General features: G+C 36.6%; 1 protein-coding gene across 1 annotated transcript in view; it reads left to right on the top strand.

The window, feature by feature from the left end:
• MAN1A1 (mannosidase alpha class 1A member 1) overlaps positions 1-15,466 on the top strand; it is a 141,256-nt gene that overhangs the window by 43,362 nt on the left and 82,428 nt on the right. The window contains exons 3-4 of the mRNA XM_035538628.1: positions 4,056-4,171; positions 14,986-15,066. Of these exons, the coding sequence (XP_035394521.1) occupies positions 4,056-4,171; positions 14,986-15,066 (197 nt within the window). The remainder of the gene's footprint in view (positions 1-4,055; positions 4,172-14,985; positions 15,067-15,466) is intronic.

Raw genomic sequence — 15,466 nt, 5'->3', positions numbered from 1 at the left:
TTATCTGATTCATATATATGTACACACGTGCGTGTGTGTGTATATCCAAATATATGGGATGGCAAGGAGCGTGGATATTCTGGAAAATGAAAACACAAACTTGGTATACAAGGGATGGGAGGGAAGTTGTAAACAAACTATTAAATGCACCAACATGCATTGATTCTGGCATCCTAACTGTATTCTATTTCAGACTCTCTTGGCAAAAAGTATAAGCCATGTTTAAAAGCCTGGGACAGACAAATTAAAAAAAAAAAAGCTTCTTGGCCCACTCTCCAAACAGTTTGGCTATGATCCATTTGTGGTTCTTAAACCATATGGCCGCATAAGCTCAGTCACAGAGCTTTGCTAATAAGCTTGTCATCCAAGGACAGCAGTTCTCCCCGCATTGTCACCCTGGAAACTTGTATGAAGTTACTCATCCTCTGACCACTTTTTTTTTTATTATTCTCCGCCCACCTAACCCTGAGGGGCTTTCATGACATTCTCTAATGTAATCTAATTTTCTTATTTCTGCGTGGATAGTTTTGTATTGTTAGATAATAAAAAGGATATTGTTAAGTCAACCTGTTACATATTACACAAAACTGCTCTGTGATACGTATCCAGCTATTCTGAAACACTGGATCAGTTGTCTTTGTTCATCATCCACAAATCTTGTCAGCAGTAGAATCTTTTTTATTTTTCTTCCAGATCATTGTTAAAGATATCACATTGTTAAACTTGAGAGGGGATGCTCTTTAGCTGCTGCTAGATAGTCCGTGTCAAGATTCATGTTGACTGATTTCTTTTGCATTCTCTTCAGTTAATTAGCTTGTAGGCTATTTTACATGTTCTCTCTTAGTCACTTACATGGAGCAAGTGATGCTGTTAGTAAAGAGGAGAGATAAATACAGAAGCAGATTTAACATAGCAAGTAACATGGAGTACTTGGTTTGGAGGTTTTGGTAGAGACAAATATGTTTCTATTTGGTAGGCTTGCACATCTGATTATCACTTATCAATTATTCACTTCAAGCTTACATTTGATGAATTTCAGTCCATTTTCTGTACTTCAAGTATACAGTTTCCTGTATTATCTGCTGAATAAATCCATAATTACTTCAGGGGTATGAATTTGCTCAGAGTATTACTTGTGATAGCTTCCTCCTGACTAGGACAACTGTGAAACTCTAACTTGGAGATTACAGCTTTGCTGGCACTTTTTTGTTAAACGAGATGTTAATCAAATTTATAGCTGCTTTTAGGCATATGACGGAACAATTCTCCTGTCCAAGTATTCTGTCATATGAAAATGAGCATGTATTTTAAATGCCTATCAATAATTTTTGCCTGTTGCAGACCTTGACTTCTGTGTAACTTCTTGAGAACGTTGCACAGAAGCTAACAAGTATGATAACTGCATTTCATACTTTGTCTGGTGTACTCTGAGAATCATAGCATATATTGGCTTGTGAAATATTTGCTGTTATTCCATAATGAGAAATGTTCATTTAACTTCATTACATTCCTTTTTTTTTCCTCCCCCTCCCCTTGTTTGTGTGACTGGTTGCAGATGAACTGTTCAACTACACGATTTCCTTAATGCTCTTAACTTTGGATTATCCTGTTGGCTAACTTACTGTAAACTACGGTTGGTTGCAAGCCATAACTCTGGCCTCTAGACTGACACTTTAAAAACACGCTCTGTTTTCTTTTATCTTTTGTCAAGAATTTTGAAGTGTAACTGTTAGAGATGAACTTGACTATTTAATTCTCACATTAACTGTCTTCTGAAGCCTTCAGAGTAATGGCTAACATTGTCTTAAGCCCTAGAGTTTTTCCCATTTTCTTCTCTCTGCCTTGCAGGGAGAGGTTTATGCTCAAAGCAGGCCATGTGCTGTTCTGTGTGGGACAGATTCAGGAAAAACATTCACACAGGATGTGTGAGGGCCCAAGGGTGGTTTCTGAATAAGGCTGAGTGCTCTTTTACTTCTGACTCAGTAGTGAGTTGCAACTCAAGTACTAATCCTTAAAATTGAAAGCTCGGCTGTTTAGAGGTGGTGTTAGCTGTATTACAAGAGGATTATCACAAAGAGTGTCATTGCACTGAGCCTATCAAAATCCACTGAAGCAAATCAGGTTATAGATAATTTTTCTTTAAGTAGAGCTCAGTTGAAAAGTTCACTACAAGCTGCTTTTTTTGTACAGAGTTACTAAATATTTGTAGAACCGTTGTAGTAAGGTTCTAGAGCATGTTTTCCTCTATCAGTTTTCTACAGTCATTGTCACTCTCTTGTGAGCTCAGGAAAAATACAAGTTACCTGGCCAGGTTTAAAGAGATAATTTTCCTTTAATATGCCAGAAGGGCAGCCAAGCTCTTAGTAAGCTCTGGGAAGACAATATGCACTTGTTACCAAAGTATGCTGTAGTTTTGTTACTGGAATATCTGGGAGAAAACGTAGATGACCTCCTTTACGTAGGAAAGAGACATTCTAAAAAGGATGGTATAAGCAATAAGCAGTTGCTAAAACAGAGAGAGTGTCTGATTCTGTTAAATGTATGAAGTAACGGTGATAATCTCAAGTTGTTAGTTTTTTTAAGATGATAAAAATAGGAAAATATTTTCTATCTGGAAGCTCAGGTTGAGAAAATGATGTCAGTCCTGCTATATGGAGGTTTCTAATCACTCCTCCATTTCATGAAGAAGCAGAATAATACCATGATGACAGTGAACACAAAAGAGTTCACTGAAGCAATGGATTTCCTACTTAAATATGAATAATTCAATTATGATATGTGATAAAAGTCTACAAGGTGTACTTTTTCCTGAAGCATCTCAGGATTATAGTTAAGTTCTGTAAAGTTGTTTGTAGTTGTTGTCTTGCTATTTACCCAGTGAAATCCATTCCTGAATGAGTAGTCAATTATCTACCCAAGTCATTAGCCCTGCTGGGGAGAGAGGGATTGCATCTAGTGACTTCCTCTGTTCCTTGCAACCTAAATTATTCCACAATTCTACACATTTACTTCTGTATCTAGAGTCGTCTCTAAAGAATATCTCAACAGTAGTTTGCATTAATAATGAAGATTGCTGGAGCCAAATTCATAAATACAAAATCAAATAAATTGGCTAAAACTGAATTTTTGACACTCTGTAAGTAGAACAGAAACAAACTCTTAACAAAATAGAAACTCTTCCTGGACTAAAAAGCTGTTTGAAAAGTCATCGTAGAATTCAGGGAAGCACGGGAACATCACTTGCGTGGCTGTATTTTCTCCCCTACCCTCCACGTTAGCCTTTTAGTGCAGGATCATGATCCGTGTCAAAGTGAACATATGGGTGATGTTTCATCTTGTAACTTCAGTTGAATGCTGGTAAGCTGACTCCTATCCATCCCCATAAAAGAGGTAGAAGGATGCCACTTTTGCAAACAACTGGAACTTGCTCTGAAAACCAGTGTCTGGTGGTATCTCTTGAGCTGAGAAATTCAGATGTGTGCAAGTTTGCCTTTGTTCCCCATAAAGGTATCTTGTGCAGGCTACATGGTGTGATGTGCAGTATCAGAAAAAGATGTTTTTCAGAGAGGTTACTCATTAAAGGGCTGGTTTAACTGAAATGTGATCACTGCTTATTAGCTTCTTAAAGCTCTGTGTATGTTACTGAATATAGAAGATAAAAACAAAAAAGCAACTGATTTTTTTTTTCACTCCAAACTGGAAGAATCAGTAATTTCTCAATGAGATTCATTGTCTTCTGTGAATTATATTTTACAGTGAATTGTTTCATCAGTGTTCAAAAATACATACCCATGGCTGAAAATGCAGTGCATTAGATCTGCTCTTCAAAACAGCATTAGTGGAAGAAATACTTAAATATTATGATGTTGTGTTGTGACATAGGAGTCAAAGTTAAGGCTGTGAATTCATGGTTGCCCACTTGAATGCTTGTATGTCGTATTTTTAATTGGATTAATTAAAACTGGATTTTGAAAATAGAATTAATTTAAATTAATTAGATTTAACTGAAAAGCCTTCTGTTGTAAAGTAAATCATTGGTTCTTCATTTATTTCAGGTAACATTCAAGGAGCAACAATAGTGGATGCCCTTGATACGCTGTACATCATGGAAATGAAAGAGGAATTCAAGGAAGCCAAGGACTGGGTTGAAAAAAACTTAGATTTCAACGTGGTAAGTAGTGTTAATGATTAACACTTAATGGTCTGTTTAGTATCCAGGTATCAACTGAGGACTGGATTCTAATATTGCAAGCATGGTACAAGGCTACAACACTAAGATTATTGATGGATAAAACAAGGCAGCAAGCAGAAATGTAGCGAACTTACTGTGCTGCTTATGAGCAGTTTTTTGGTCTGAGAGATTTAGGTAGATAGGAGGCAACCACCTGAACTGAAGCAAGGAGAAAGGAACAGATCATTTGTCGTTATAAAATAAGCAACAAACTTTACAGCCTTTTTGGATGGAAGAATCAGGACTTCAGTGCAAGCATTCATTTTTTGTTTTGTAAATGCTTCACAATTTTGCTTTCTAAAATCTTCCGTAAGTCAGACTTGCATTTACAGAAGGCACACGCCATATGTAATCATTTAAGTTCCTTTGTGTATTCTAGTGAAGTTGAATCCTGTGTGTTAGACTGAACTCAGCTCGGCACAGACTGATCTGGTTTAGTCATAGGAGGCATCACACCTGCATGTACAAGTCATCCTATTAACTGGTAAATACGCAGTTGAGAACAAAGTTCATTTATAAAGCTTTTATTCTAGAACTGTTCCAGCCCTGAACAGCTAGAACATCTGTAAAACTTAAGTTAAATTGAGAAGTCCTGGTTTTGGTCTTTCTTATTTTTTATTTTCGTGGTCAAGCATAATAGTATAATTGCCGGGTACAGAGAGCTAATGGAGTACCTCTGTTGACCAGAGAAGTCCCAATAATGTAGTAAAGCATTGTAGGCACAGTACACCAAACACTTTAAACCTCTTGTAGTTTAGGTGCATCGTGGTAGAAACACTTTCTGCAAACAAAGTACTCTTTCTAATATGTTATGCAAAAAGTCAGGATTAATTAGCTTCTCTTGCATACTTGAGAATTAATTATCATTTTAAGAAGGAGGAGTTAATGAGTGGATATTATATAGTTTATATAAGCAGCAATTTAAAGTGCATTTATGTTTATATTAATAATGTAAATACAGAATATTAAACCATGTTTCTGAGTAGTGTCAGATGTCTGAACAACATGCTAACTTTATCTTGAGCGTAAGAATTTTTTTATGTAGAAGTGTTTGTAATACGAAAGTCCTGTCTTGCCTAGCTTAGCATTAGGAAGCTTAAAGAAGTAAGAACAAAATACCATAGAAAATAGCAAACTTCTTTAAAGAAAGAACAGAGCTCTACTTGGAGGAATCTTATAAAGCATGTAAAGTGATTTACATTACTGAAGTTAAAATATTCATTGTTACATAAATCTTGCTGTACTTCTGCTTATAGATGGTGTTGACTACAATTTCAGCTCCACCTGTCGATCTAAGCATTACTGAGGAAAAAATAAGTAAAAGCTGTAAAGTCCGTCAAAGTATCTGAAATTTTGTTTTACATTAGTTGCTTAGTGCAGTAATTCAACAGATTTACCAAAACTACTTTACAGATAATATATGATAATAACAATACCTGAAATAGCAGTCCTGAGTTCAACACCTCATGTGACTCTTCTCATAATACTTTATAGTCATATAGAGCTGAATTTTACTTTGGCATCAGTAATGACTAAATTATTTTCCCAAACTAGAATGAGGGAATTAAAACAAATAACTACAACACCAACTTCAGTAATTTGTTATGATTATTAACTTTATATTGGTTAAATAAACAATCTGTTTAATGAATGAATTGTTTGAAGCTAATCAACTTGTTTAGTTTTCCACTTTAAAATTGAAGTTTAAATGCTGCTGTCTTATAATTTAAAGCTGGAAATTATTTAACACAAGGTACAACGCAGTCTTTTGTGTTTAAACATTTAAAGCTGAAACATAGCCATGTATCAGGCATTATGGAACATTTTCTGAATTAATATTTTGTAAGTTGTTACCTTCTCATGTTTCAGAAACCCTTTTCCCATGAAAGTGATTTAGGTTTTAATAAGTGATACACAGCCATATCCATAAATGCTCCTTCCTGCAAGTAGTATAAAGCATGTTTCTTGTTGATGTTTCAGGTTGTTTCCTGGGCAGTGACTGCTTAATCAGCTTTTGGGGAAGCACAGTTGGCCTTCATTTGTATAAATAGGATTATTTTTTGTATACATTTAATCTTAGAACTATGCCTTCTAAATCTGGAAGTTTCTTTAAGATGTTCTTTGCAAAAATAACAGTGCGATCTGTAACAGTCTTTTCTGTTTATATTCTACTGTAATGCAGCTGGATAAAGCAAGTTATCTTCTCTAAAAACACATAATATTTCATGTAGAGTATTTGGCTAGCAGCAGATTACTCTCATCATGTGATCATAAAAGTTTCCAAATTTTACTTTGTAAAGTAGCCACCAGTTTATCAACATAAAAGGATTTACAGAATAAAGATGCCATAGTGGGAAATGCAATCATTGCTTCACTTGTTAAATTTCAGTCCTGCCATTCAACAAATTAATTGTTTGGTTCTTCAGTTTGCTTTCTTCAGAAAGGTAAACAAGTTTTGATTTAGGAAGAAAATTCTAGATAAGTAAATGCCACCCTTCTTGGTAAACTTGTGAGTGGACATGTTTGAAAGCTTCCTCTTTTGGAGTATAACTTGCTTAGGCTACTTTCATTATAACTGAAGCTGGTAGCTCTTTGGTTTTGAAACTGAGATATCTACATTGCAGTTCAGTATCCGTTCTCTTCTAACTGCTGAAATTTCAGGGAAACGAAGTGATTCTTCAGGAAGTAAGTTGCATTTTCTTGTTCTGCTGATATTTTAAGAAATTTACATGTACTTCAACCTCTGGAAAGAGTTGATGTTTAGCAGTGGCTGAGTCCATGGTCTTTGCATCATGGGTGTCTGCTCTGTTTTTCATTAAATAGCTTCATGTGCGTGGGGGTGTATCTTTGATCTTCAATTAATATAACTGAGGATTTGGTCTGACCTCAGCACACATTACAACTGAGGAAAAAGGAGGCTGTATTTTACAGGATCACTGGGGAACTTGGCTGTTTCCTAGCTATAACTACACAGCACTGTGTGCTTCTCTATTTTTATTTTTTCCTTATTTGCTTTAGGGCATGTACACACACACAGCATTCATAGCTTTCTGAAAGAGTTTCTGTACCATCACCCAAATTCTGCTTCATGCTAGGGAGGGAAAGCTATCGGACTGCAGTGCAAGGGGGTGACCCAAAGTGAGTTCATCCTCAGGAAGACAGGTTGGAAGACGGATCTCAATGAAACACGTGAAGGTGTTAGGAGTCAGCAAGTAGCGGTGGAGGAGCTGGGCCATTTGGCACAGCAGTGAAGGACTAGGAGTTAAGTACGGGGAACTGATGGTGCTTCGCTTCTACACCTGGACCCCCCAACTTCTTTAGGATGAGAGGCTAGCTGATCTGTCCCGCTGCCCTGAGCAGAGCAGGAACTGCAGGCTGTGGCGAGGCAGAGGAAAGGGCAGGGGTGATGTAGGGAAGGCTTGGGGCTAGCTGGAGGCTTGCTTTTGTTCCTTTTTTTTTAGGGGGGTAGAAAGATAGAAGAGAGCTGCAGCTAACTGGACGCAGAAGGTGGAATTAGTCTAGGAAGTGGAGGAAGGGAGAGGAGATCAGTCTACACTCCTAAAATAAATGCTTAAAGGCCTCTTTTCTAACCCTGCTGAACTCCTTCCCCCGAAGAAAGACAGACTTGCCGTTATCACACAGTGGGAATAGTCCTTGACCTATGTCCTAATGTGTGCCTGGGCATTGGCTGGAACAGTAGGGGCCAAAACCAGAGCAGAAAGTGCTGCCAGTTAAAGGATATGTGGGACAGTGCTTGGATTCACGCTGTGACCTGCTCAGCCTTCTGAGGTGGGTGTCGTCAGGCAGGACCAGAAGGGAGGCAAGCTATGGAGCAGAAAGCAATAAGCTTGTTGGGAAAACGGTTTCGTCTAGTAGATTTCTCAGAACTGACTTTGATATTCTGACTAAAATAACTTTCCTGCTGTTTTTTTTTAGCAGATTTTGCTTTGTTTGCCTCGCTGCTCTCCATTTTGGCCTAAAATGGAGGATGGCAGGAAGTTATGATTGCATAGTCAGATGAAAGTGGTAGCGGCCTGTGTGGTAGTTCTAGCTGTGTGGATATAATTTAATTGACTTTCATTAACATTTTGTGTGAGTGCTGAGTCATTGTGCATTACGTCTCATCACAGATATCTTTCCATGTTAGCTGCACAGGATGCATCTACTCAGAAAAGAGTGGATGCTGTGCTGTGGGAAAAGAATGAAAAGCTTTCCATTGTTTGCTGTTGCAGATAGGTACAAAATGAGTTGGGGACTGCAAAAAGAGAAGGGGATGCATAAGACAGCAAAGATAAGTTGAGGCTTGTGTCCTGCCAGCACTCTTAAGCCGAAGTGTTCATGGGGATGAGGGGGGTGGGGGGTGGGGTGAGCGGCTTAAGTAAGAAAACTGGAAAGTTCCCTGATATAACAATTTGCAACAAGATAGCTTTCCTATTTAAAAATAAAAAAATAAAATAAAAAAAGAGAGTCAATGGACTTCAAGTATAATGGGTCTGTGAGGAAGCTTAAGAAAGCCAGCAGTTGAAAATGGTTCAATTTGTGGGACTACTCGTTTACAAGTTTGCCAAATAATTTATTAGTACGCTCTAAATACCAGACTTCAAAGTGACTTTATTTTGTTTCGATTATGAATAAGACATTATTTTGATGGGCTAAAAGGAGATCTTGGCAAATTTATTATTAAATGCAATTTTTTCTGCTGGGGATTAGTTAATGCCTTTAGTGACATTATTTTTGTTCCTGTTTAAGGTCTTACATTTTGCTAAATGGGGACATCAGTAAGCTTAAACAGCATGCTGTGCAGTAACCAAGCTTTGATACTTGCAACAAAGGTTGCTAAAATTGTTTCCCTTGTCAAGGGGAACTAAGTGTTTTAACAAACTGCCATTAAATTTAATTTGTGGACTGTGAATGAAACTTTTTTCTACAGTCACTAGTAGTTGAAACGTTATTTAATTACAGGAGATTAAAGTAAGCTGTTGTAATACTCTTCATGTCTCTTTCATACTTCCTGGACTACTTGAAAATGCTAAGGTTTGTTGTTGTTCCCAACCTTTGTGTTTAAAGACAAGAATATTATTATTGTTAATTACAAGTACAACTCATTTCACTTGAAATGTGGCTCTTTGTGCCCATTTGTTAGTCTAGAATTATGTACATTATTTAGTATTGTTCAGTGTAGGGTCCCTGGAGTTATCTCGCACAGCTGGATACAGCCTGCAGGACACAGGCTGTTTGTGATGGAGCAGTGAGGTATGTGTGTGTGCACGTGTAGCTGCATTCCCTGTACACAGGAGCGATAGATGGAAATGTGGGTGAGGTGACTGGGACTTTATTACACTCTTGATGAGACAGGAACAGGAGAACTGAAGGAAAAAAGGTTGGAAATGAATCTGCCCAATAACAAAGACTGAATTATATGGTAGGATTGAAGCCTCATTTGGATCTTTATGAAAACCAAGGATAAAGTCTATCAAGTATAAATTCAGGTGACCTGCTTATTGTGAATACTTATTCATCCACGTAACAAGCACGTGGTATTTTCTCCAATGGAATTATGAGTGACAGAGCAACTACCAGTGCTGCTGAGTGCTGGGTGGAAGTTCGTAGATAAAGAAAATTATGTCTTGCTTCAAATGTTACGTTTATAAGTGAGGGAGATTTCTTATGAGAAAACATAGACAGAAATTGTTTTGGTCTTGATTTACGAATTTGTGGAGAGAAAGATTCTGAGGAAAGAGCTGTGCTATAAGGGAATGGTCCAGAGGATGAAAATACTCGTTTTTGGGAAGCTGGACAAGTTCAACAGAAGAAGGGCTTCAGGAGAGCACAGCTGATAGTACCTTTTTTTATATGCACATTGCTTTCAACATTAACTCAAACACAGCTGGCTGAAACTTCAGCAGTTTCGCAGTTTGTAGACTTAACCTTCCACTTTACATAAGTGATGGAAGTGAAGTAGTGAGGTATAGTGGAGATCAGATTGGCCTGTCACAGGTTTGCAAATAAAATGCAAAGGCAAAGTAACACAAACTAGCTAATGTAGCACTTAGCATTTTTGGCCGTTTGGTAATTTTTGTTGTTTTCTGAAGCTTCCTGGGTACAGTCAGTTTCCCTTTCTTTAAAATGAGTTAGTTTAATAGTCTAATATGTTTATTAATTAAAACTTGGATTCTGCAGCTTCTTGTAGTGTTTCTGAATGTTGAACTACAGTTCTTCTCTTGCTTAAAAAACTTCAACATTTCTCCTTGTCAAGACAAAATATGGTACGCTTGGCTTTTTCATTCTTTGACTATGGAGACTTGTTGCTTGCTTAGCCTGAGTTTGCGAGAGCAGTCTCCACCATATGTAAATATGTTTGCTTTCATTTTAGCCAGCAATGTAAAAGATGTTGCATCTTTGTCAAGAAGAAATGTTGTTTTTAGAAGCTAATGGAGAAAAACAGATGAAATTCCATGAAGTTGTCATCTTTTTGCTCTTGTACCACTTATTGGATACATATGGTTACATATATTGCTTTTGGTTTTATATTTCTCTAAATACAGTGAGCAGTAGTCACAATTTCTCTGGATTTCAAATAGTACTTGGACTATCCCATATAGTGAATGATAAATTATTGATCAAGTGTAAGATGAAAGACCAAATTACTCACATACTTCAATTAAAATAAAAACCTTGGAAGTAAAACAAAAATACGTTGTTCCCAATATGCATATCACTCTCAATTTACATATTTTCTGAATCCTTTATAAAAGGGGGCCCCCAAAATTAGCAGTTAGAGCAAGATGATACTGCATAGTAACAGTAAGAGATTAGCAGATGTACTCACAAAGGTGTTTCAGATATTGTTGTATACAGTGCACACTCATGCAATCTAAATTAGGGTTCTAATGGAAAGACTGTGAAATTACAAATTATATCCATCCAGTTGGTAAGAGCTATCTTACACACCTGGGAACTAACAAAAGAAACATCATAGTCATTTTAAAATGACTACGTCAATTCTCCTTACAGAAGTTCCATTTGAAATAATAGAATTAGTTCAACCATTTCTCAGACCTCCTATGCTACAATACAAGAAAGGTTTGAAAGAGAAGGCTAAACTTGAAATTAAAACAAAATAAATTTTGTCCACTTCAACTGGTGAATAAAAGTAAAAACTTTGGGAGATGATGATAAAGTTTTTTTCGTACATATATTGTGGTACTCTGTTAGGAGATTCATAAGGTATTTTTGTACAGCTGGTAGGAAAATACAAATAGCATTCCTTGCTTGAGATTTGACATCTGATTAGAAGCATACAGACTTATTTGTGTAAACTGTATGTGGGTGATTAAAAATATGAAAAGAGGGTAATGGTTAGGAGGGAGCATTTGTAATGTGTAATGCAAAAATCAAACCAAAAAGAAGGGCAAAGTTGATGTAGCAGTAATCTACTGCTCTTCAGACACGTTCCTTTTTTTCCGACTACTTCTTCACATGAGCTTTCCATGTAGAGATGACTGTTTCTTTGACATGAAATTATAAAACCTCTTTAACTGTTCTACAAATTGCTATAATCCCTGTGATTTCTGAGAATAGTACTAGCCTGTTATGATGAGTTTGAGAATAACTACGCTATGAAGCATGCAGCTTTCAAATTTACCATTAATGAAATGCCTGTCCATTTCATTCACTGTCTGCTTCGGTGGCTTGCGTAAAAATTTTAGAAAGAAGTGAGGCTTTTGAACAAAGGGTCAGAGATGTGTGCAAGTGAAGTATTGGAAAGCTGATAACATCAAAACAATGGTTAGCTTCAAGAAATGTCCTGAAAGATCACCGGTTCAGAAAACATTCAAGATTACAGTGCAATTAATCTTTGTGATTCAATAGTAAAATCTTTATTCACAATGCTGTGTCAATGGAGGTTCATGTTGGATATTAGGAAGAGATTCTTCACCAAGAGGGTGGTCAGCCACTGGCACCAAGCCTGCCAGAGTTCAAGAAGCATTTGGACATCGTCAGACATATGGTCTGAATTTTGGGTAGTCAGGATATTCTGTGATTACTTCAAAGTGTTCTTTTTGTCTATATATGAATTCTAGAAATAGATGTCAGTGCATATATACTGAGCTTTTCTTAATGGGTTTTTGCATTCCTTGAAAGATAGCAAGGGTTGTGATTTAAATGGCCATATTGAATCCAGAAAGGTAGAATGTAAGGTTCTGGAAACAAAACATTCAGCTCATATATCACTCGATTTACTTTGAACAATTCAAATCGAAAAGTAATTTCATTCAATCCATATAGGAAACACGAGTGTCTGAGATATCTGATGAACTAATTCCCGTGTCAATTCCTACCTCTTTACAACTTCAACTTTCCTACATCAAAGAAAAGTTATTTAGCCTGTGATGAGGCTCAGGATTGTAGTGGAAAATATCTTAACTTCTGAAGAAGGTTCTCAAGTAAAGTCCAAATTATAGGAGTTCCTTAAAGGGGTATATATTGGCTAGCTCAACTTCCAGGGAAGAAAAGCCATCCCTAATCATGCCTTTAAACATTCTTTCTTCAGATCAGCCTTTAAGTCAGATCAGTTCTCTACAAGCTGTTTTCTCCTCTGGATTTAGTTAATGTAGACTTCTTTAGTTAATTCAGTGTTTTTACATAGGTAGCCTGCTTAGTAGGTGAACAGCTATGCTGGCTAGATATTTAAATCCTCTACAAATCTGAACTATTTTTGTATCCATCTCCTCTGGTTAACCATGTACCTTGATAAAATAAAATAAATGCATAGAAATGGCACTAGTTAAAGCTGAACTGAATATTTGTTTCAAGTTATTTCATTCTACATCTTGCTGGATTCACTGACATAAGGACTGGAAGCTTGGAAACAGAAATGTCAGATTAATTTTGGAACCAGAAATTAAGTCTTATTTCATTTCCTTTGTAGTTTCTTTCAGAAAGAATGAGAGTAGACAAGTATTGGGAAAGGAGTAAATAAGGAGATACAGTGGAGTTTTAGCACTCTTAAGATGAACTAGGAAAAAACATGCTCTGAGCAGTGCTGCACACTAGCAAAACCTTCTAATTTGACAGTCTTAACATGTGATGCCAGGTATGAGCTTTCTATAGACAGAAGTATGTGACTTTGATCCTTCAGTTTTTGCTTGTGTGTATTCAAAAACAAACAAACAAACAAAAGCCTACATTGGCATACATGTATATAGTATATGAATTACAGATTAATCAGAGCAATTCTGTGAATTAAATTATATCCTCAATTTTTAGAGGGTGAGCTGCACAGTTGATTTTAAAGGAGAAAAGTTAAACACCTAAGGGTAAATGAACAAGCATTGTAGCAAATCAGTGAGTGTTTTTTGAAGTCTCTGCCTTTTACAACTGATGAAATACTGAACAACCCTCTGCAATGTGTTGAGACACCCTTCCTTAATCAGAGTGCCTTGCAAACCTGAAAACCATGAAGTAACATTTCTAATAAGTAACCATGTGCTATTCTCTTCTGCAAAGGTAGTTTACTAGAATTTCAAATCCATAGAAAACAGGGAGCAACTTCTTCCCTCCTCTGTGAATTGATATCTGAACCTTTAAACTGGAGAAAAGTATGTTAACTAGCTGAATGAGAAAAAGCCTGCAAGCCCTTTGGAAGAAAATTCTGCAGCCCCACTATGTGTTGATTTATATTGAATATAGCTGTAGTGTATGTCAGGAAATAGAAAACAGGAAAAACAACTCAATAGAAGCAAAAGCAACTCAGAACACATGAAAGTCAAACACCTTGTTTATGTACACGAAAGTTTAGAAGATTGACTGCTCAGTGCCAGTTTTCTACAGAGATGCAAAAATATAAAAAGTAGTGCTACATTCTAAAGCTGAAATTAAGAAACATCACTAGACCAGCTTTTCAACTAAATGCTTTTTCAGTGGACTGTGTTTTAGGGTAAAACCAGAATTGATCCTCCAGAACACGGGAAGGTAGTAATCATAAGATGAGCTTCTTCATTTAGATTTGAATTTAAAAAGGCAGTGAAGCATGTGCTTTGAGTTAGGTAGTGGCTTTATCTGTACTGGTAAGTACTGATAAGTACAACAAAGCCAGTCTACATCATTGGTAAAGACCAGGTCAGCTTGGGAAGATCTGTCATTGTAATAGTGAAAGATCATCTCCTTACTAGTGAATACATGCTGTGATTACAATTTTATCATTAACATTTAATTGACTCATGTTACCTACAAGTCCAACTTTAGAATAACCTGCATTTAGATTGATGTAGAAATGTTCTTGACATTCTGACCTAGAACTTCTCATAAGGTGTCTGAGTCAAGATGGTGTGAGGTGAGGTAGTGTGGGGCATATGACCTGAGAGTGCATTTGAGCTCTGAATCACCTGCAGGGAAGTGCTCAGCTACATGGATTTATAGAGTGCTTCCTGTCAAAGTGGAAGAGGTGAATAGTTAAACAGTATGAGAATAATGAAGGGGATGTTTTGTTAAAATGAGAAAGAGAAACAGCACTGTAAAATGTTTCTAAGATCACTTAACATTGGCTTTCCCTACATATTAAGTGTTTTGCCATCTACAACTGTTGTATTTTAATGCATGCATGTGTATTTAAAAAATAAAACCAATGTTTTCCTACAGTAGCTGGAATTACCACTCTATGTAAATATAATCAGAACCTATAATTTCAATAGAGAGTATTCTTCTTACAGAAAAGTGTCAGAGAATAAAGCTGTGGTTTTTTATTTCAACAGAATGCAGAAATTTCAGTATTTGAAGTGAACATCCGTTTTGTTGGAGGACTACTTTCAGCTTACTATCTTTCAGGAGAAGAGGTAAGATGTTTTCACGTGGTTTATTTGAAATACCATCATCTACATAAGTAGTTAATTTAGATTAACAACCCATTTTATTTATCAGAATTAAATTTATATAGAGCTTTGAAAACGTGGCCTGTACAGCAGAGATGTCTAATGGCTCTTACTGCTTCTATTAGTGTTAATTTGTGTTAAAGTTTTTAAGCTATTACTTTGTGTAAGTGTTCAGTGAACTTTTTTCCTCAGTTGAAACCATACCCAGGATATTCTTACTGGGCTTCATGTTGGAGTGTGTAGTTGCAGAGCCTCTATGCCACTGGGCTGTGGAAGCTGTAGATTTGGGACATTAGGTATCTGCTTCACAAATAATTTAGGAGTATATACTTATATGAACCATACCTCTGACAAAGCTGTTGGC

The sequence above is a fragment of the Cygnus atratus genome, chromosome 3 (genome assembly GCF_013377495.2).
Source record: "Cygnus atratus isolate AKBS03 ecotype Queensland, Australia chromosome 3, CAtr_DNAZoo_HiC_assembly, whole genome shotgun sequence".
In the NCBI taxonomy this organism is placed as follows: Eukaryota; Metazoa; Chordata; class Aves; order Anseriformes; family Anatidae; genus Cygnus; species Cygnus atratus.
This window is presented reverse-complemented; position numbering and strand designations above follow the sequence as displayed.